Source organism: Acartia tonsa, chromosome 10 (genome assembly GCF_053477335.1).
Source record: "Acartia tonsa isolate MP-2025a chromosome 10, ASM5347733v1, whole genome shotgun sequence".
Lineage (NCBI taxonomy): Eukaryota > Metazoa > Arthropoda > Copepoda > Calanoida > Acartiidae > Acartia > Acartia tonsa.
The window spans coordinates 18,225,590-18,246,444 of record NC_137269.1 but is presented as its reverse complement, the minus strand read 5'-3'; the positions used below and the strand labels follow the sequence as shown (position 1 = coordinate 18,246,444).

Here is a 20,855-nt window from a genome sequence, read left to right as displayed (position 1 = left end):
ATTTTCTGATTAGACAACTTATCCAACATAAGTATTATACAGTAATTTTATTGATAAAGAAATCATTAACAAATCTTAACTCTCAACTTCTTTTAAAAAATAAAGAATCTTTGTTAATCAAATATTTTATCAAAAAAAAAGAATAAATCTATTGTTAATAAAACTATTTAGGTTTTAAGTGTAAAATTCTACGACAAACGATTAAATATTTTGGTCACTTCTGGAAAATCTCACTTGAATATTTGGTCTATAGAAGGTAAATATGAATAGGTAGAGGGACAAAGTGACTCGAAAATCAGCCATGTGACGTCATAGAATTGAGTGAGTTGGAGAAGTTGGAAAGAAAACCCCTAAAAAAGATATGGATAATCACTTAATTTTATGACGTCACATAGCTGAATTTGAGTCACATTGTCCCTTTATGAATTTAGTTTATAAAAATATCATTCGGGGCTCGGCAATTGGAATTTTGGGTGCTTGAATTAACCGTGAGCTTGGTATATTAGAAACAGGTTTAAACATCCAGCTGATTATTTTATCTATTGTATTTCAATATGACCCAAAAGTCAATATCTTTGCTGCTAATTTTAAAGATATTAAGGACGGTAATATACATACATTCTCTTTTTACGCCTCATCAAGGCCCACCCCCCCCCCCTCCCTATAGTAAATTCCTGTGCACGCTACTGTATACATAAAAGTCAATTGAATGTTGATGCTTAAATAATTCTTGTTAGACGATGAACTCCAATTTAGTTTCCGAAAGTGTACCTAGCGTCCGCGTCCTATCTCGAAATTTGCTATTAGCTAAAAAAGCTTCAAACTTCCAAAAAAAAATTAAAATTCTAAACATTAAAATTTTGAATGTATCCTTATACTAAAGTAACAGGATGTTTGTGTGTCTGTATGTGTGTTTGTTTGTACCGAAGGATCTCGCTAACCGCTGAACCGATCGGGTTCTCCTTAACAGGGTAGCTTCTCATAGGTCCCGGGAAGGTTTATAGCTATTTTCTTGGGGGGTGGGACACCCCCAACCCCCCCAAAAAATGAAAAATCCTCCCCGAAATTTTTTTTTTATTTTTTTAACTAAAATTAAAAATGAGGGGGGAGGCACCCCCCGCAAAAAAAAAATTTCGCCCCCCCCCCCAAATTTTTTTTTACTTTTTCTTTTAAAATCTAAAATAAGAAATTGGGTTATTAAATTCGACTCTCTCCTCCTCAAGTGCCCCTAGATGCCTCTAGGGGCGTAGCCGCTAGTATTGTATAAATCGCTTTGTTTTCACAAATTTCCGGAGTAGCTGAAAAAAAGGGTCTGCAATAATTGGGTTATCTGCTGTACACTTTAGGAAACTAGGGCTAGAATAGAAAATCCATTTGGAGCTGATCTGTTAGACATATTTATCAAGGATCTAAATGGATAAGACAATGGCCGATAAATTTATGTCATCCAATTGATGATACACAAAATATAACATTCTGTAGAGTACAATTAGTGGTTGAAACGTTTGATCACTTAACTAAATGAACCAACCAATCAAAATTCAATAAAAGTTCCCAAGCTTGTTAAGCCAGCGAATAAGAAAACCTTATTATAAGACTTTGGGGACTAGTTTAATAAACAGCCTAATGTCCACTCCCTCTCTGCATATTTATAGATAGACCATTGTATGTGTGTTTTTACAATATAGCAAGAAACATTTGCCCAATTATAACGATACTTATTAACAATTATAACCTAATTTTGGCTTGAATATGGAAAGTATCCACAATTTAATATCTTTTAATAATTCTTTTGTAATGTTTATATAGACTAGAACCATATTCCACTACGATTGTGCTAACAACTTACCTAAGAAAATTAAAAATTAATAGGAAACAACACAATTTTGGGGCTTTCCCTTAAGTGATTAACATGCACAGAACTCCCCCCCCCCCCACCTCTTTATTTTGATATGATTATTATCCTTTTCTAAAGTTAAAAAAAATCACGACCCCCCCCCTTCCCCTACACCCTTTTTTTATTTTATTTTTTCAATATAGGGGTAGAGAGTTTGCGCTATACTAGGCATTTTTTTTTAAATCGCCCAATTTTCTTTTAAAAGTTTTATTTTGTTTTGTTTGTATTAACATATAATTTAAAATTTTAGGAGACATACTTATGCGAAGACAAGGACTATTTACAAAGGAAACGAATCATATTTACAATTGTTTGATGTTTATTCTAAATATGTCTAGCATTTTTGGAAATGTTTATTTATAATTCAATTATTTTTCTTTTAAACGAAATTCTTTTAAAAGTAAAAAAAGAGCAGGTTTTATTCTTGTCCTAAGACGTGTTAAAACTAAAGATGTTAAAATATTTCTTCTGTTACCGTATGTAATTATTATTCCTTATCAAAAAATTATATCCTACAAAATAAAGTTATATGGTTTTTTGTCTGAAGCTAAAGATATCAAAACTTGCTGGTCCGAATGGATTGTACTTTTCAGAGAAGCTTTTTAAATGTCTTAGGGTGATTTAGACTAGCCTAGCTATTGTGACAATCAATTCTACAAAAAATCACGAAACCTTTGGAAGTTAGCTGTGGGTATATCTTGTTTTTTTATAAAACTTAAGAGGGGTGGGTAAGAAGGGGAGGAAAAGGGGAATGGGGTGTCAGGAAATTTTCCTTTAAAATTGTTTGTCAGTATATCATTCCCTTTTCCCTGGGGGCGAAGTAAGTAGAAGTAAATAAAACAGAAATGATTTCTTGGTTTGTGCAGAAGATAGAGAGACCAAAATATGTGATATGTGTTGGTTTTGCTTTATCAGGTAATAGAATAAATAGTTACCTAGATAGTTAATACTAAGATAGTCAATACTTAAAAAGTCAATACTTAGATAGTCAATACTTAGATAGCCAATACTTAGATAGTCAATACTTAGATAGTCAATACTTAGATAGTCAATACTTAGATAGTCATTATTTTCAAGTGTTTTAGTGTCCATATGACAACATTAAAGTAGAAAGTATATTTTAGGTGTTGGCTTTGCTTTATCTTGTAACATAATAATTAAATAAATAGTTAGTTAGATAGTCAATAATTAGATAGTAGTTTGGTGGCCATATGACAACATTAAAGTAGAAATTATGTTTTAGTTGTTGGTTTTGCTTTATCTTGTGACATAATAATTAAATAAATAGTTAGTTAGATAGTCAATATTTAGATAGTAGTTTGGTGGCCATATGACAAAATTAAAGTAGAAATTATGTTTTAGTTGTTGGTTTTGCTTTATCTTGTGACATAATAATTAAATAAATAGTTAGTTACATAGTCAATATTTAGATAGTAGTTTGGTGGCCATATGACAAAATTAAAGTAGAAATTATGTTTTAGTTGTTGGTTTTGCTTTATCTTGTGACATAATAATTAAATAAATAGTTAGTTACATAGTCAATATTTAGATAGTAGTTTGGTGGCCATATGACAACATTAAAGTAGAAAGTATGTTTTAGTTGTTGGTTTTGCTTTATCTTGTGACATAATAATTAAATAAATAGTTAGTTACATAGTCAATATTTAGATAGTAGTTTGGTGGCCATATGACAAAATTAAAGTAGAAATTATGTTTTAGTTGTTGGTTTTGCTTTATCTTGTAACATAATAAATAGTTAGTTAGATAGTCAATAATTAGATAGTAGTTTGGTGGCCATATGACAACATTAAAGTAGAAAGTATGTTTTAGTTGTTGGTTTTACTTTATTTTGTGACATAATGATTAAATAAATAGTTAGTTACATAGTCAATATCTAGAAGGTATTTTAAATGCTCAACAACCACATTAGAATAATAGAAATATGTTTAAGTTGTCTGTTTTACTTTATCTTGTAACATTTGAAAATAGCTAATTAGATAGTCAATATTTTATAATTATATTTTGGCCAAATAAACCAATAAGAGTTAAGAAAATAGTTAGGTTGATTAAACTTTTATTCACATGATAATAAGCTATTGAGAATATAAGAATAATGGCTACATATCAGTTTTAGCATTTCAAAAATTAACAGAATATCTATTTCATTACAAATACAAAAGAGGGTTTATATGTTTGTTCATTAGTATCTTCAAAATCAAACCATATCAGCCATGGTAAGAAAAAGATAAATAGGTAGTAAACCATAAATTAATATATATAATTGGCGCGATTAAGGTTGAAGTAGAGAGGAGATCAACATCCCCCCTAAAATCATAATTTTTTCAATCCCAAATGGTTTCTCAACCCCTGATGAATCACTGTGTACACCACTGATTGAACATCTATTAGTTATACTCGCTCAATTATATAAAAGCAATGATATGAATAGATCAACTGAATATGATTAACATATCAAGTAAAAGTAACTTATTTTATCACCATATAATATGTATATTTTATACTATTACTATGTATATATTGTATATAGAGCGTGTGTTTGCACAAATAAAGATATAGATTACGTTTTTTAAAGTAAGGAATCTACTCTATATTTCAATTTGTTGGTCGGTCTGTCTGTATTACCCTCTTGGATATAAATGCCTTGTTCTGTATTAAAGGGATCTTATGGGATCAGACAACTGACGAATGTTTTGTTCACCCCTAACTATGATAAGCTACCTAATTACCCCTTCTGTTAATGAAATTTATTAGAGGCAAGGATACTGCTATTATGTACCACCCAATTAAGATTTAATAGAAGTTCCAAAAGTTTTTAAGCCAACAAAGAATTGATCACGTTTATAAACATTTGGGACCAATAAGGGTTATAAGGGTTTGTATACAGAATATATAGTTTAATGCAAGAAATCATGTATGAAATTATTTTACTTTTCTTAAAATAGCCATTTACATGATATTTACGCTTACATTATGCCACATTTACTACAAATAACTTTTGTGTTTATTTTGATAATTGTGTTGTTAACCAGCTAATAATTTTCTTCAATGATTTTTGTTTAATGATTGGATATGGTTTCAAATATAGACCTATTTTTGCATTATTTACTTAAATATCCTTTTACCCCTAGAAATAGAGAGAGAAAGTGAGAGAAAATAGAAAATATTAGTTTATGTAATGATATATCATATTTAGAAAGAATGTTTTTTTCACAAAAACTATTGCAACATGATACTTGTTATTTTTAATTGTCTTTATTTTTTACTTGTAAAAATATGTTTTAGAATTATATTTATTTCACCCTTCAAATTCATTTTTTTAGTGCCTAAACAGTAAATATTGGAGAAATATAATGGAATGGAGGAATACTAATACTATTATTATAGGAGAAATACTAAGTGGTGATACTGAGGGAAATATAATAGTATAGAGGAATACTAATACTATTATTATAGGAGAAATACTAAGTGGTGATACTGAGGGAAATATAATAGTATAGAGGAATAATAATACTATTATTATAGGAGAAATACTAAGTGGTGATACTGAGGGAAATATAATAGTATAGAGGAATAATAAAACTATTATTATGGGAGAAATACTAAGTGGTGATACTGAGGGAAATATAATGGTATGGAGGAATAATAATACTATTATTATAGGAGAAATACTAAGTGGTGATACTGAGGGAAATATAATAGTATAGAGGAATAATAATACTATTATTATAGGAGAAATACTAAGTGGTGATACTGAGGGAAATATAATAGTATAGAGGAATAATAATACTATTATTATAGGAGAAATACTAAGTGGTGATACTGAGGGAAATATAATAGTATAGAGGAATACTAATACTATTATTATAGGAGAAATACTAAGTGGTGATACTGAGGGAAATATAATAGTATAGAGGAATAATAATACTATTATTATAGGAGAAATACTAAGTGGTGATACTGAGGGAAATATAATAGTATAGAGGAATAATAATACTATTATTATAGGAGAAATACTAAGTGGTGATACTGAGGGAAATATAATGGTATGGAGGAATAATAATACTATTATTATAGGAGAAATACTAAGTGGTGATACTGAGGGAAATATAATAGTATAGAGGAATAATAATACTATTATTATAGGAGAAATACTAAGTGGTGATACTGAGGAAAATATAATGGTATGGAGGAATAATAATACTATTATTATAGGAGAAATACTAAGTGGTGATACTGAGGGAAATATAATGGTATGGAGGAATAATAATACTATTATTATAGGAGAAATACTAAGTGGTGATACTGAGGGAAATATAATAGTATAGAGGAATACTAATACTATTATTATAGGAGAAATACTAAGTGGTGATACTGAGGGAAATATAATAGTATAGAGGAATAATAATACTATTATTATAGGAGAAATACTAAGTGGTGATACTGAGGGAAATATAATGGTATGGAGGAATACTAAAGTAGCAAGAGTATTAAAGGTAATTTTCATAAGTAGCACAGTTACTCAATAATTAGGGTTTATTCAAATGTCTGACTTATTTTCGACAGCCCAACTGAACTGAACATTAAAGACTTTGCTACTTAAGATGGTTTAGTTTCGTCTTTAGGAAAAGCCAATTTTAATAAAAAAGTCTTGATATTTTTTTATCATTTACTAGTCACTATGCACTTTAATATGTTAAAACATTATAAGATATGAAGAATTATTAATGTATATACAACTTTTATAAAACTTCTCTTATTCCCAGAGCAAAGTCTAATACTTTAAAAAATCAGCATTTAAATGTTGTCAACAATGTTATACTTTTGGATCTAAACCTTTGCTTCTATTATTTTTAATACAGATGTTATTTTTCATTGCACGTCTTTTAACAAACAAACAAAAAACCATTGTACATCTTCAGATGCAAATACAAAATAAAAAAAAAGTTTTTATCGATATTTTAAAAAGATTTTTGAATGTATTTTTTTTAGAGAAAAACTGTTGGCATGGCCAACCCCACGTAGGATGAATGTGCTCCCCGTAGAAATTAGGTTCAAATAGAAGGTCTATCTTCCCCCTAATTAGATTAGATTTTGTACCCCCAAAAATTGTAGTCATCCTTGTTGTCTTTGATAATTTTAAGGAATGTTGAAAATGTTTCCCAGAATGAGTTGTGTAAAATTTGTTAGTTGCCTGAACCAGATATAAAAATTAAGAAGCAGTTGCTAAAAAAAATTCTTCAAAAAAGAAACAACAGAATCCTAATTGTTTAAAATGGGGTATTCCTATTAAGTTTTTTGTTAAGAAATGAATATTTTTTGCCCGAGGGAATAAATGATGGAGCGATAGCTCATCATTTATTCACGATTTTTCATTAAATAGAGATATACTAACTTTTTTCGGGGGGGGGGGGGGAGAGGTTTTATGAGGGGTTTTAAAGTTTGAAGGGGGTAAACACCACTTAACTCCCCCCTTCCAACTTGGACGTCTATGGGACTAGCTAGTAACCATACCAGGTGTTTTCCAATTATTTACAACCCAAATAATTTCAAATAAATTGGTAAGAGAATAATAAAAAAAATTTGCAGACAATTATATAATGTCGTTTAAAACATTATCAGTTTTGATAACAAGCTTTCCTCCTATCATCCGTCTACTTCCGAGAACTTATTGGACAAGTACACATACAAGTTATACATAATTGTGGATGATATCCATGTTTTAAAGTTCTAATGTTGTAACTTAGCAGACAAAAAAAAGTTATAAAACAGCATTGAACTCATTTTACAATTATATACACACTTTTAGTAAACTTTAAATTCCAAAATTTAAATGAAAATTTTTCTATTAAGATAAACAATTTCTTTCACATTCTCAGTAGCGAAGTTAAACTGATATTATACTGTTTTGTCCGTCTGTTTATACTATAGAATTCCACTGACCAAGAAGAAACTACCCTATGACTCACTTTAAATTAAAGTTTTCATAATTATTGACTTTTAAATGATATTATAATCCAATCAATCTTATTTTTGGAAGAACAATTCCTAGAACCATAAGGTTTAATATTAACAATCAAAATCTAAGTGTATTCATTAACACTCAATATTACTCTACAGTGGTTAATTTTGGTTTGTCTCGCTTCGCTTTAATATTTGTATTCATCCTTGTTTGTATATTTAGGGAGCCCACACAGGACCTGTGTCTGATATTTGTGTCCTGGAGGATGGATCCTTTATATCTGGAGGACTCTCTGATGGAGCTATTTGTGTTTTTGATCAGAGCTACGCACTCATAGGTAAACATTGTTCTTGTAAAAATTATAAGGGTATCAGTCCATTTGTATATAATTGGACTCACTTTCCTTAAAATATAAGTTTATTAGAACACTAAAAGATTTTGTAAATGCTTTCAGATTTTTAAAATATTTTTTGTTTTCAGAAATAATAAAAAATATGAAGAAAAAAAATTGTGCGGTGGTGTACAACTCCCCTCACATCCCTAAAGCTCTTTCATAAAATAGTCTAAAACCGCTACTGAACAAGTAGTTATATTACCTTAGAAGCAAATCATAATCGGTTCAGCGAGATATTAAACTTACAAACAGACGTACTTAGATGGTACTTCTTAGGGTCGGTCAGTCCGTCCGTCCGTCAGTCCGTAACGGATAGCTTTTTTCGGTAATTTAGGCATATTAGAATTGTCCTCTCGATTTCAAACTTTGTATGGTGATCCCTGTAGTAGTTAGGTACAATTAGAAAGCGTAGCAACTCTATAATCGTTACTAGAATGTCCGTACGTCCATTTTAAACATGTTGATTTTTTTTTACTTTTTTAACAACAATTTTTGATGTGATAAAATCATCCAATTGATCTGATTTTTGGATTACTGATTCCTATTACAATAAGGTACAATGTTTTGAGCGAAGCATTTCTGTAATCAAGTCCTAAAAATTTCAGTATGTCCTTACATAGAATTCTGTATTTAAAAAGTTTTGCCAGAAATTTACGTATAATTTTAAGTATATTCATATTTTGTATATTCAGTTCTGACACTCTACTATTAATATTCGTCTGTCGTACAGTTTCAGAGCTTCGCTTTTATGGATGTTGTCATCCTTGTTTTTTATACAAATTATAATGTATATATCTAGGGACATATGTCTTACTGTCTTACTGTTAAGAATATAATCTAGGTTGTCATTAACATCATTAATTTTTCAGGGGCAGGAGCTACTTTGCCAGAAAATTTTGGAGGGGTAAGGAGAATTGTAAAGAAATCCTTCAAGAAGTCCCAGGGAGTTAGAACACTCCATTTATACATTGGAACTACAACTAATTCAATTGTTGAGGTAATCTTTATAAGAGTAACAGGATGTCTCTCTATTTATACCGAAGTTATAACCGCTTAACCTATATGGTTTCCTTTAACAATGTAGCTTTTCATATGTCCTGGGAAGGTCTATAACTATTTTTGGAGATAGTACCTCCCGCCTTCCAGGAGAAATCAGTCCAAGAAAAAAATATCTCCCCACCCCCCTATTTTATTATCATTTTTTCTTATAAATCAAAATTGAAATTGGGTTAGGCAACTCCTCAACAACACCCCCCCCTCCCCCAAAAAAAACTTCAGTGCCCCAAGAGGCCTCTAAGGGAAAACCTCTTCTACATTTCAGTCTGTGCATTTCCTAGGGTTAATTCTATGGTTATTTTTTTTCAACAGAATGCATTGTCGAATAAAATACAAACTTTATTGTGATGACAATAAAGATTTGTTGCAGAAAAAAGTTACATATAAACTAATGTATAAAGAAAGTTAGAAAAGAGGTTGTAATAACGAGACAGCGTAAAGTGCCTCCAAAAATGAGGTCATACGATAAAATTGACCAATGAGAGGCCAGTATAAATTTTACCATTGTTCAATTACTGTGTATACTGGCCTCTCATTGGTCAATTTTATCGTATCGTCATTTTTGGAGGCACTTTACGCTGTCTCTGTAATAACTTATACTAATAAATCAATAAATAATGTTGATGAAAAAATATTCAAAAACCCTAAGATATAACCATGCTTTTGTGATAGAGTAGTAAGGCTACCAAGAACAAATTTAGTATTTGACATATATTGGCAGGCAACCTTCCGACTGGAAGAGGGTGACTCGGGCATCCAGGATTGGGAGGTGGAACGTGTTGTTCTGGGACACTATCAAGATGTTTGGGGACTTGCTGCACATCCCTTCAGGTTCAACATTAAATTAATGGTCCACCCACGACTGTAGTGTAACAGCCGCAAGTTGTCGGGTAGTTGATTGGTTCTAATCTTAGCCAAACCCATATAAAAGATGTTTATCATAATACAGATATGATACAGAAAAAAACAAAAATTATGGTCTATTCATTAAATGTAAAAGATTGAAGATGGTAATCTCTTCTGAGAACGTTTTTAGTAAGTAAGTGTGAAGAAAAATTTAGAGAGGCTGTATAATGAATTGAATATATGTTTGGTTACGATGGCATACAGACTAACAAAGGACTCAACTTAGTTATAGAGTAGCTACGCTGCTTGATAAATTTATTATATGTACAGGGATGAGTTTCTTACCTGTGGTTATGACGGGTATGTGATCATGTGGGACGCGGTGGCTCATATTGATCTCTGGGCTGTTCATCTCAATGGCCAGGTAAATAAAATCAAGGTCAGAATCTACCCAAAACATAAGTACTTACCTCCGTGGGAAAAAAAATTTAAACAAGAAAAAAATAATGCTATGATTTTCATTTTGTATTCATTTTCTGCTGTACAACTGAAAGAATTGTTTTCCTTGGAGATTGCCATTGCCCAAAAGCTATAATGTAATTGTAATCGTCTGACTGTTCATTGAGAAGTGCCAATTGAATTTACTATATTGTTCTATAATGTGTAAACTTTTTGAAGAAAAAAAGGATTATTTTGCTTATATTAGCTTTAGTAGTGATTAAAAGTACGGCAGGTATGGGGCTCCATACTAAATTTGACTAAAATAAAGTTCGTTTTATCAAACATCTTATAATGTTTAGGGCATTAATTTAAAAAGCCCTAAATTTTGTTTTATTAAGGCCCAATGTGTTGATATATCAGCTGACGGAGAACTATATGCAGTAGGTACTACAGGTGGTGTCCTACATCTAGCTAAAGTTGAAACTAAGGTAGGACTTAATGATAAAGGTTCTAGTTATTAAATAGGTATAAAACAGGCATCTTTTATAATATTCTTATTTTGCCAATATTGCTTATTGTTGTTTGTAACCCCGACACTGCGTCATATCTAAAGACGTTAAACATGGCTCTATTGCTGCTATGTCAGGAGCGAAACATAAATATTTTAGATTGTAGGGAATGCCTTGGCCCAAAACATGCGCAAACCATTACCATGCACAGTTGGTACTTCTCAGACAAAGGTCGTTCAATTAAAGGGTTGGTTGTCTTGATGAAGTAAGGTTTAGTTCAGTAATGTCATTTGAAAACCATAAATTGTTTAACTGTTTGTCGACACAGCGTTTATCGCCATATTTTACAGGTAATATATTTTGATATTGAGATGATGTTGCAACCTTTGCACATTGTTAAACTATTCATATATATGTGCATATGTAATTTAAAGGACACACCAAAAACACTGTGTATTTTGGTGCTCTGTTGTTACTAATATGATATTTTAGGGCAGTTTCCCTTAAAGTTTCTAGTCCCAACTATACTAAAAATAAGGATGACAACATCCATAAGTAGCGAAGCACAAAAAAACGTGTATGGGAATATGTACAAGTAGATTTAAAGTGTATTTGTTAAATTTTAGAATATAATTATTGGAGAAAATAAACACAAAACCTTAATTTATTTTGTATGATAAGTGATAGACCGACGGTCAAAGTAAATTACATACTGGGTGCTAAGAAAAATGGGAATATTTTGTCATCCCAAAAAAAGTTTGAAATTCTGACCAAAAAACACCAAAGATATAGAAAAATATGTAAAAAAAAATGAAAATAGCCAAAAATCTGCTAAAAGACAGAATTACCGCAATGGATTTTTTTCATAAAAACGATGCCTTTAGTAGCGTAGCCACTCATTACCATGCACAGTTAGGACTGCCAGACAAGGACGTTTAATAAAAGGTTGGTTGTCTTTAGGACGTTTAGCCGAGTAATCAAAGACTTTTGTATCCCGTCCTCTATAGGTTACCAAGGCTAAAATAACAAGTGTAAATATAAGAGCATACCTTTAGAATTAAGTATAAAGTACATGATATCGGTAAATGAGAGAGTCAGTACTGAAATTTATTAATGCTCCAAGAAAGTTTTAATAGTAGAGATACAATATGATATTATATAGAGTATTCTCACTTAAGGGACGGACAGACAGACAGACGGACGGACAGAAATCAAGCTAATTTGTTTTATAGATATAGAGTATTCTCACTTAATACCAAATCGATTAAGTTCTTTTCTTATTTGTGTCTTTATATTGGTCCTGATTTGGTTTTAGGCTTAAATTGAAGTCTTGGTTTGGCTTTATGGCTAGCTGAGAGCCATAGACGTCCAAGAGGGGGGGGGAGGTAAAGGGGTGATTATCCCACCCCCCAAAAAAAATTTTGGACTTTCAATTTTTACCCCCCCCCCCCCCCCCAAATAAAAAAATGCCTCTATGAAATAAAGATTACCCCCCCCCCCCCAAATTTTTATTTTCAAAATTTTACCCCCCCCCCCCCAAAATAAAAAAGCTTGGACGCCCCTGCTGAGAGCTTTTAAATATGGAAAAACATAATATTTTTTGTTGTGGATTTTTTTTTATTTTGTAAAACCTTCTGAAAAGTTTACTTGGCTTTGAACCTTGTTGGCTTGCATACAATACTTTAAATTATCTTTCTATTATGATAGATAGAAATATAGATTTACAGATAGAAATATAGATGAATATAGCTTTTTAAAAGCGAAGCTTTTCTATAATTAGGGTCGGTCCGTCCGTACGTCCGTCCGAGATAGATAGCTTTTTTTCGTTAATTTAGGCATGTTAGAATTTTCCTATCGATTTCAAACTTTGCATGGTCATTCCTGTAGTAGTTTGGTGCGATTTAGAAAGCATAGCAACTCTATAATCATTACCAGAATGTCCGTACATCCATTTTAAACATGTTGATTTTTTCTACTTTTTTAACAACAAATTTTTATGTGATCTAATTATCCGTTTGATCTGATTTTTGGTATATAGATTCCTGGGACAACAAAGTACAATATTATAAGCGAAGCAACTCTATAATTAAGTTTAAAAATGTAAGTATGTCCTTAAACATTATTCTGTATCAAGCAGTTTTTCAACAAATTTACTTACAATTTTGCTTCGACTCTTATACTTTTATATTCTGATTATTCAGTTCTGACACTATACAAGTGTTAATGTCCGTTTGTCCTACCGTTTCAGTGCTTCGCTTTTATGGATGTTGTCATCCTTGTTATCTTTTAAGTTTACTTGAATATACAATCCTTATAATAAAGTAATAGGATGTCTGTTTGTCTGTACCAAAGGATCTCGCTAACCGGGTTCTCCTTAAAACAGGGTAGCTTAACATAGGTCCCGGGGAGGTTTATAACTATTTAGGGGTCTAAATTAAAATATAGGTATTGGGATTCAACTCCCCCCTTGCTAGTTTTATATATAGAGAGAGAAAAATAGATATAAACAAAGATAAATAGAAAAAACATATCTAAATATATAGATAAATGGTTAGATAGGAAAGTAGATAAATAGAAAGTTAGATAGATATATATGCAGATACCTAGTACCTACCTATCTTCCACCTCATGGAAGGATCTCCAGACAGCTCAAAATGCCGCCCTCCGTGTTGCTACTGGCTGTCATCTAATGACAGACATAGACCATCTTCATCACGAGACCAAAATAATGCGAGTACAGCCACACTGTGAGATGCTTAGTCAGCAATTTTTACTGTCTACACAGCAACCCAGCCACCCCAACAGAATAAACCTATCTGCCCCCCCACCCCCCCGCCAAATGAAAAATACACTGTCTTCAAAATTTGGCGAGAAAATCCAACAGATATCATACCCTGAATTGCCTCCTGATATCTACAAAAAACAGCTGAAGAATATCCATACCAGTTGCGTCCGAGAAGAAATAACCAGCATGGCAAAAAATAAGGTCCTAAATGCCACCCCCCCCCCCCCCCCCAAAGATCTCAGACTCTGCAAAGGCCCTACCCAGAGAAACAAGATCCACACTTGCCCAACTGAGATCTGGCTACAGTAATTATTTAAATAGTTACAAGGCCCGTATTAGCCAGAATCAACCTACACCAATACAAGATGTTTGTCCTCATTGCAATGACGCATCACACACCACTAAGCACCTTTTCAACTGTCGAGGCAATCCCACAACACTAAATGTCAGAGACCTCTGGTCTAAACCCTTGGAAGCAGCCAGGTTTTTAAACCTGGTCCGAAATGATGATGATCCAGGTTGGGATGACGAGGGCTAAACAAACAAACAAACCTACCTATCTATTAATTTATCTATGGTTATTGGCAAGCTGCGTATACAGGAAATATTGAAATTTCATGCATTTTCCAGTTTTTTCTCTCCTTTCTTTCTATCCTTTCCTCTCTCATTCTTCTATATATAGTTTAAATAGCTGCTGCGCCCTAGCATATAGGATTTTTGTAATTTTAATCTTCAGACCAAAAAACCATACTACTTTATATAATATTTTTTGTTTTGGTTATGAAGTAAATTCCATATTTCTATTTAAGAGGAAGATAGAATACTAACTCATAAACAGGCAGACACAAATTTCCCATGTGTATGTTATGCATTAATATTTCATATTTTAGGAAAAACTTTATACAGCACGAGTAATTAGATATAAAACCAAAAATAAGAGAAGTAGAAATTTTTTTTAGATGATATATTAGGCATTATATTATACGACTACGGTTTAATGTGTAATTCTGTATGGATGTACATTCAGAAGTTTTTAATAAAAATCCTTTACTAAAATAAAATAAAAACATTACATAACATTCATTCAATCTTAGCATCGTTAAATACATAGAATGATAATTTTCAATTGTAACACAAAAGTAAGGAATTACAAAGTCAACTAGGACCGTACAAATGCGTAAAACCTACCTATTTTCTTTTAAACATCAGATGTTACAGATGTTAAAAGTTGTAGGTAAAGAAAGAAAGAAAGAAAAAGAAAAGGATTATTTCATTATTATGCTATTTTATTTTAGGATCACGCAGTCCAGAAGCACGCAGAAGGAATTCAAACACTCAAGTTTAGTCCTAATAATCAGATGTTGGCAGTAGGTAAGGATTAATACATAGGGAATTTACTTAATTGATAGTTAATTATGCCGACATTAATATTCGTTAAATTTATAAATTGTTATTTATCGTATCGCAAGATAGACAGCTTTTTGCGGATAAAAAAAATTAATAGATTAGATTCGAGGGGACGATGGCCCTGGCTTACATGTTAAAAATGTTATTGATTTACTTATTTTTTTCTCAATATTCGTGGAAAATTGTCTGCAAATAAATTACCTGGTTCCAAAGACTTACTGGTTATATATTAAAAATATTCAAAAACATAAAAAGTAAGGTAGTCCTGTTAAAATCTCTTAATTTGTGTTTGTTTGACTTGAACATGGCCTTTGATAACATACCTTACTATAAGATACTTAGTAAATACCAGTGAAAATTAACACAGGATAGTTATTCGTCGATCTAATCAAATAGAAAATGTAAACTAAGATTTTTATTAAAAACGCATTCAATATTGTACCTTGCCTATTGTGTAAAAATGACCAAAAAATTGGATTGATTATTTGATTTTTTTCTGATAATTTAAATTATCTAGGTTGTCATGATCAGAAGATCTATGTATATACAGTTAATTCTGAACATCATGAAAATTATCAAAAGGTAACTTAATTTTTTTTGTCAATGATTTTAATGAATCGGTTTAAAAGAATCTCTAAGAATTTTCAGCAATCAAAAAGAATTATCCTTACAATGCTTAGAAGTATTAGAAGGGTTTGTGTCTGTGTGTCTGTACCGAAGTATCTCGCTAACCACTCAAGCAATATGGTTATCCTTTACAGGAGAGCTTCTCATAGGTTCTATAAAGGTTTATAACTGATATTTTGGGGAAGGATACCACTACCCTCCCAAGAAATAACGTCAAAAAATTACTAGGCAGAACAAGTGTCGTAAAAACATGAATAAGAAACAGCTGATCTTAACATAGATATTAGACATATTATTTCTCAAATTAGAAATTGAACTATACAGTAAATCTTATTTTTCCCTCCCCCAGGCCAATGTAAAAATTAGGTTAATATCCCAATTAATATTCGGAATTTTGTGATTATATTAATTTATATATGGAGCATTTGAGAAAGACAGGGCTGTTAAAAATGGTAATAATTTCATTTTTGATATACTTTCTCCCCTCTTTTTCGTATAAAAGGAGAGTAAGGAACATATATTCTGAAATATGAATCATGGAATAAAATGCGACGCTCTTAAAAAGAAAACATTAATTTGTAAGTCTAAACAAAAATTTCCATAAATTTGTTGCAAAATTACGTAAATAAATAGTATGGTAAAAGGACATGCTTTTATTTTTAGGATTTGATTATAGAGAAGCCTAGGTTATAATACTGTACCTTGTTGTCCTAGGAATAGGACCTATTAAAAAATCAGTTGGATAGGATAATTACAAAATTAAATGGACATGCGTTATTTCTGTTTATGGAGTTGCAACGCTTCATGAATCGTATATAACTGTTGTAGAAACCATTATGCAAAGTTTGAAATTAATAGGACAATTATAAAAGGTCCAAATGGTAATTTGATCACCATAAATCCCTATTTCTTGTGCTGTGTCATTTAAAACCAAGTTTTATCGCGGAGCACAATCCCTGATCTCTGTAAAAAATAAAGAGGAAAAATAAAATAAAGTTTGAATTTGACTACTTTGTAGTAGATCAAAGAATATTTATATCATAACGGCTTTGAATCCGATTCAAACATGCTGAATAAGAAACAAATCCTGAACCGTGAGGAGAACATAAAAAGAAACAAAACTGTCATTTTTATTTCCCAATCCGCAGACAACTGACTATAAAACCATAGATAATAAAATATCTTATTTTTTTATTAACTTTATCCTTTAATATAAAGTAGTAAGGTTTTTTATGTTTGAAGCTTAAGATTTCAATAGCTGCTGGACTGATTGAGTTCTCCTTTATAGAGAAGAATTACATAGGTTCCAGATTGTTTGTTTTTGGCAATTATTTTCTAACATTTAGACCTTGGGGTGGTTTTAGGCTATATATTTGCCTCATTCTTACCATGTTGAATAAGCTAGGGGGGGGGGGGGGGCAGCAGCTAGCTAGTTATATAGTAGTTAAGCAAATATTTACATTTTCCACCCCCTTTTGATAAAACTTAATGTATTTTCTGCATGTTATAAGTAAATGGGTTTTGAAAACTATCAATGAGAACTTATTTTCATTCATTGGTGGAATAGTGGGAGGCAAAATACTTTTTTTAAATACTTCAAAATCAAAATTTTTATTTTAGATTTCTGAGTGTACTGGACATTCAAGCTACATCAGATTTCTGGATTGGTCAGCTGATTCTTCAGTTATAAGGTAGTATTTAAAAGTAGAAATTTTCAAAGCAACAGGTCGTCTGTTTAATTATATGTAATCTGCTATTTCCAGAAAAGCTGTGAAAATAAAGATTTATTCTTTTATATAAAGCAGTCAAAGTTTTTTGTCTGAAGCTTATGATTTTAATAACTACTTAACTGATAGGGTTCTCTATTTAAGGTAAGCTTCACATAGGTCCCATATTGATTTAAGGCTTTTTCATTTTAATATTTAATTCTTGGGATGGTTTTAGGCTATTTTTCTAGCCCCTTTCTGCCCCCATGATTACAGAAACCATAGATGATATGGGCACAGCCTCTAGTGTTTTATGAAGGGCTGTTGTAGAAATGTTTCATAGTTAATCAAAACTCTGAAATCAAAAATAAATATTTAATGAAACATTTCCAACAGCCTTAATCCTTATAATAAAGTAACAGGATGTTTGTGTGTTTGTCTTTTTGTGTTTGTCTGTTAATCTGTTTGTGTGTTTGTCTGTTTGTGTGTTTGTATGTTTGTACCGAAGGATCTCGCTAACCGCTGAACCGATCGGGTTCTCCTTAACAAGGTAGCTTCTCATAGGTCCCGGGAAGGTTTATAACTATTTTCTTGGGGGGTGGGACACCCCAAACCCCCCCCCCAAAAAAAAATGAGGGGGGGGGGATACAAAATCTAAAATAAGAAATTGAATTTTTCTGTCTTTCTTTATCCAAAGACAAATAACATGTTTAAATTTTTATCTAAAGTTATTTTTGTAAAGTTGTTTTTGTCTCTTTGTCTACATGAATTTCACTATAAAATCATTGTAAGTCATAAATCATTTTGAATTTAGATCTAATTCTGGTGATCATGAATTGCTGTACTGGAAAGCAGAAACTGGCGATCAGATAGTTGAGCCGGAAACAGCTGACTTGGATTGGGCCTCGCAATCCTGTCCTGTCACATTCCAGAGTTTAGGTAATAGATAGATAAATACGCTGATATAGATTGGGCCTCGCAATCCTGTCCTGATACATTCCAGAGTTAGGTAATAGATAGATAAATACGCTGATATAGATTGGTCCTCGCAATCCTGTCCTGTTACATTCCAGAGTTTAGGTACTAGACAGATAATTACAGCTTACATAGGCCTCGAAATTCTGTCCTGTTACATTTTAGAGTTTGATATAGTGTTGGCATACAAATCACATATCGATTAATACTTATATCTAGGTGTCTGGTCTAACAGAGATGGAGACGGGACTGATGTGAATGCGTGTGCCAGGTCAGGCCAGGGCCAGGCTGCTCTTCTGGCCGCTGGAGATGACTTCGGTAAAGTTCAGGTAAAATTTACTTTTTAATATTTCCACTACAAAAAAAATACATAAAACAAAAATTAAAAGTTTAGGTAAAGTTTACAAATAGGACAAAGGCATAGGTAATATTGTAAATAGTTTTTGGGTATTATTTATTCAATTTAAAATGTTTATTTTTTAATTTGAAGGTGTATGAGTATCCAGCCATTCAGATGAAAATAGAAAGTGTGGAGCTAACCGGACACTCGTCTCATGTAACTAATGTTGCATTCACACAAGACGGGAACCTTATTTCCGTGGGTAAGTAAAAGGTCCAACCTTCCAGCCAACCATAAGGGAAAGATCATTTTACTATCCTTTGATCTGTTTAGCTTTGTATTATTTCTATCTTTCACACAGTTAAAAGAGGCTATAAAGTTTAGCGGGCATTCTACGACCCAACCACTTACCTCCCCGGGAATAGATTTAGCTAGAGAAACATTAATTATATTATTTGCTTTAGGTGGAAGAGAGGCGACGGTGCTACAATGGGAATTGTAGAATAGAACCTAGTAGATGAAATATTTATGGCTTAGAGCATATTATTTTGTTATATTCTAAATGTCAAAAATATTATAAAACACATTTTATTGATGATTTCAAATATAGAAACACAAAGAAATTAATAATTAGAATTTTTGGGTATAGTCCCTTTCGTGACAACGCCTCTTAAAGTGTGTTTCGTCGTACTTTCACAGTAGCATGTGATTTAGTTTAGGGTAGGTTAGGCTGTGTTAGGTTAGATGATTGTCCCGCAGGGTTAGAGCCCCACGCAGGGGCTAGAAATAGGAGAAAAACTACTGTAAAAGAACGACGAATTGCCCTTAAAAGGTGTTGACACGAAAGGTACTATACCCGAATTTTTTGTTCTTTCTTTCGGCCTAAGAGCCAGAAAATGTAAGGAAAATATAAAATTAAAATAGGTTTTCCAAATGTCAAGTCGAATACCCCCTCTTTTGAAATAAACTGAAATTGTTGTTGGTTATTCTTGTGTTTGTTTTTTACTTCAGGTTAGGTTAGGTTAGGTTATATTGGTTACAGGCAAATAAAATAAACTAGCCCAACCCCTTAATTTTAAAATCTTAAAAAATAGGTAGGGGGGGGGGGGGGGGGTACTGTGCTCGCTAGACGCTTTAGAGGAAAGCAAAGAAGAATTTTAAAAAAGTGATAATTTTTTTTGCTGTAGATTATGAAAATAGAATTTTAAAATTGTTTTAGATCTGTTTATTAACTCATTGGTGATAATTGTTTGATTTTTTTAATAAATATTTTAGCACTGTTTTACTTTGATTTAAACATGACTATGTTATAGCAGTAAATCTTTGCTTTCATCCCATTATACTAAGATAGATCATCGATTCATCCATCTAACCCCCTGCACCTCCTCCTAAATTATATTTTTTTAAAGAAAATGCACCGAAAATTAAGATAAAAAATATACCAAAATTTATAAGGCCTTCTTTAATTAACAATTTAAAATCTTAATCCCAACCCACCCTAATCCTACTGGTTGAACAAACTGACCCCAGTCATAATATCCACGTATATTTTACAGTCATTTGTACAACATAAGTTTGAAGGAAAATCTGAGGTTAAGAACTCATTTAAAGAAGTAAAAAGTAAAAAGATTCTTTTAAATTGGACTGGAATGGCTGAAAATTTAGTTGATATTGTTTGTTTTCCAATATAAACTGATCACAACATTATCACAGAAAAATTGCAGGCTAAAGTAAGAACTAGTTACTGTAACTTTGAGACATATTTATGACTTTTGAATTCCAATATTGTTTGGTATCCAAAGGTTTTGTTCTGTAAAGTTTTCAGTCTCAAATCTTAGATGAGATTTTCAACTGATGATGGTAGCCTTTGTTGTCAACTTAAGATTGTACAA

The 20,855-nt window shown here is 31.7% G+C and overlaps 1 protein-coding gene across 1 annotated transcript in view; it reads left to right on the top strand.

Moving 5' to 3' along the window:
• Positions 1 to 20,243, top strand: part of LOC145330462 (uncharacterized) — a 70,679-nt gene extending 50,436 nt beyond the window's left edge. Inside the window, exons 30-45 of the mRNA XM_080175095.1 lie at positions 172 to 256; positions 2,148 to 2,185; positions 2,764 to 2,812; positions 6,338 to 6,411; positions 8,100 to 8,214; positions 9,141 to 9,268; positions 10,049 to 10,158; positions 10,504 to 10,597; positions 11,013 to 11,102; positions 15,204 to 15,279; positions 15,833 to 15,897; positions 17,563 to 17,633; positions 18,463 to 18,587; positions 18,843 to 18,952; positions 19,114 to 19,225; positions 19,428 to 20,243. Coding sequence (XP_080031221.1) covers positions 172 to 256; positions 2,148 to 2,185; positions 2,764 to 2,812; positions 6,338 to 6,411; positions 8,100 to 8,214; positions 9,141 to 9,268; positions 10,049 to 10,158; positions 10,504 to 10,597; positions 11,013 to 11,102; positions 15,204 to 15,279; positions 15,833 to 15,897; positions 17,563 to 17,633; positions 18,463 to 18,587; positions 18,843 to 18,952; positions 19,114 to 19,225; positions 19,428 to 19,465 — 1,380 coding nt within the window. The 3' untranslated portion in view covers positions 19,466 to 20,243. The remainder of the gene's footprint in view (positions 1 to 171; positions 257 to 2,147; positions 2,186 to 2,763; positions 2,813 to 6,337; positions 6,412 to 8,099; positions 8,215 to 9,140; positions 9,269 to 10,048; positions 10,159 to 10,503; positions 10,598 to 11,012; positions 11,103 to 15,203; positions 15,280 to 15,832; positions 15,898 to 17,562; positions 17,634 to 18,462; positions 18,588 to 18,842; positions 18,953 to 19,113; positions 19,226 to 19,427) is intronic.
• Positions 20,244 to 20,855: the final 612 nt, after the last annotated feature.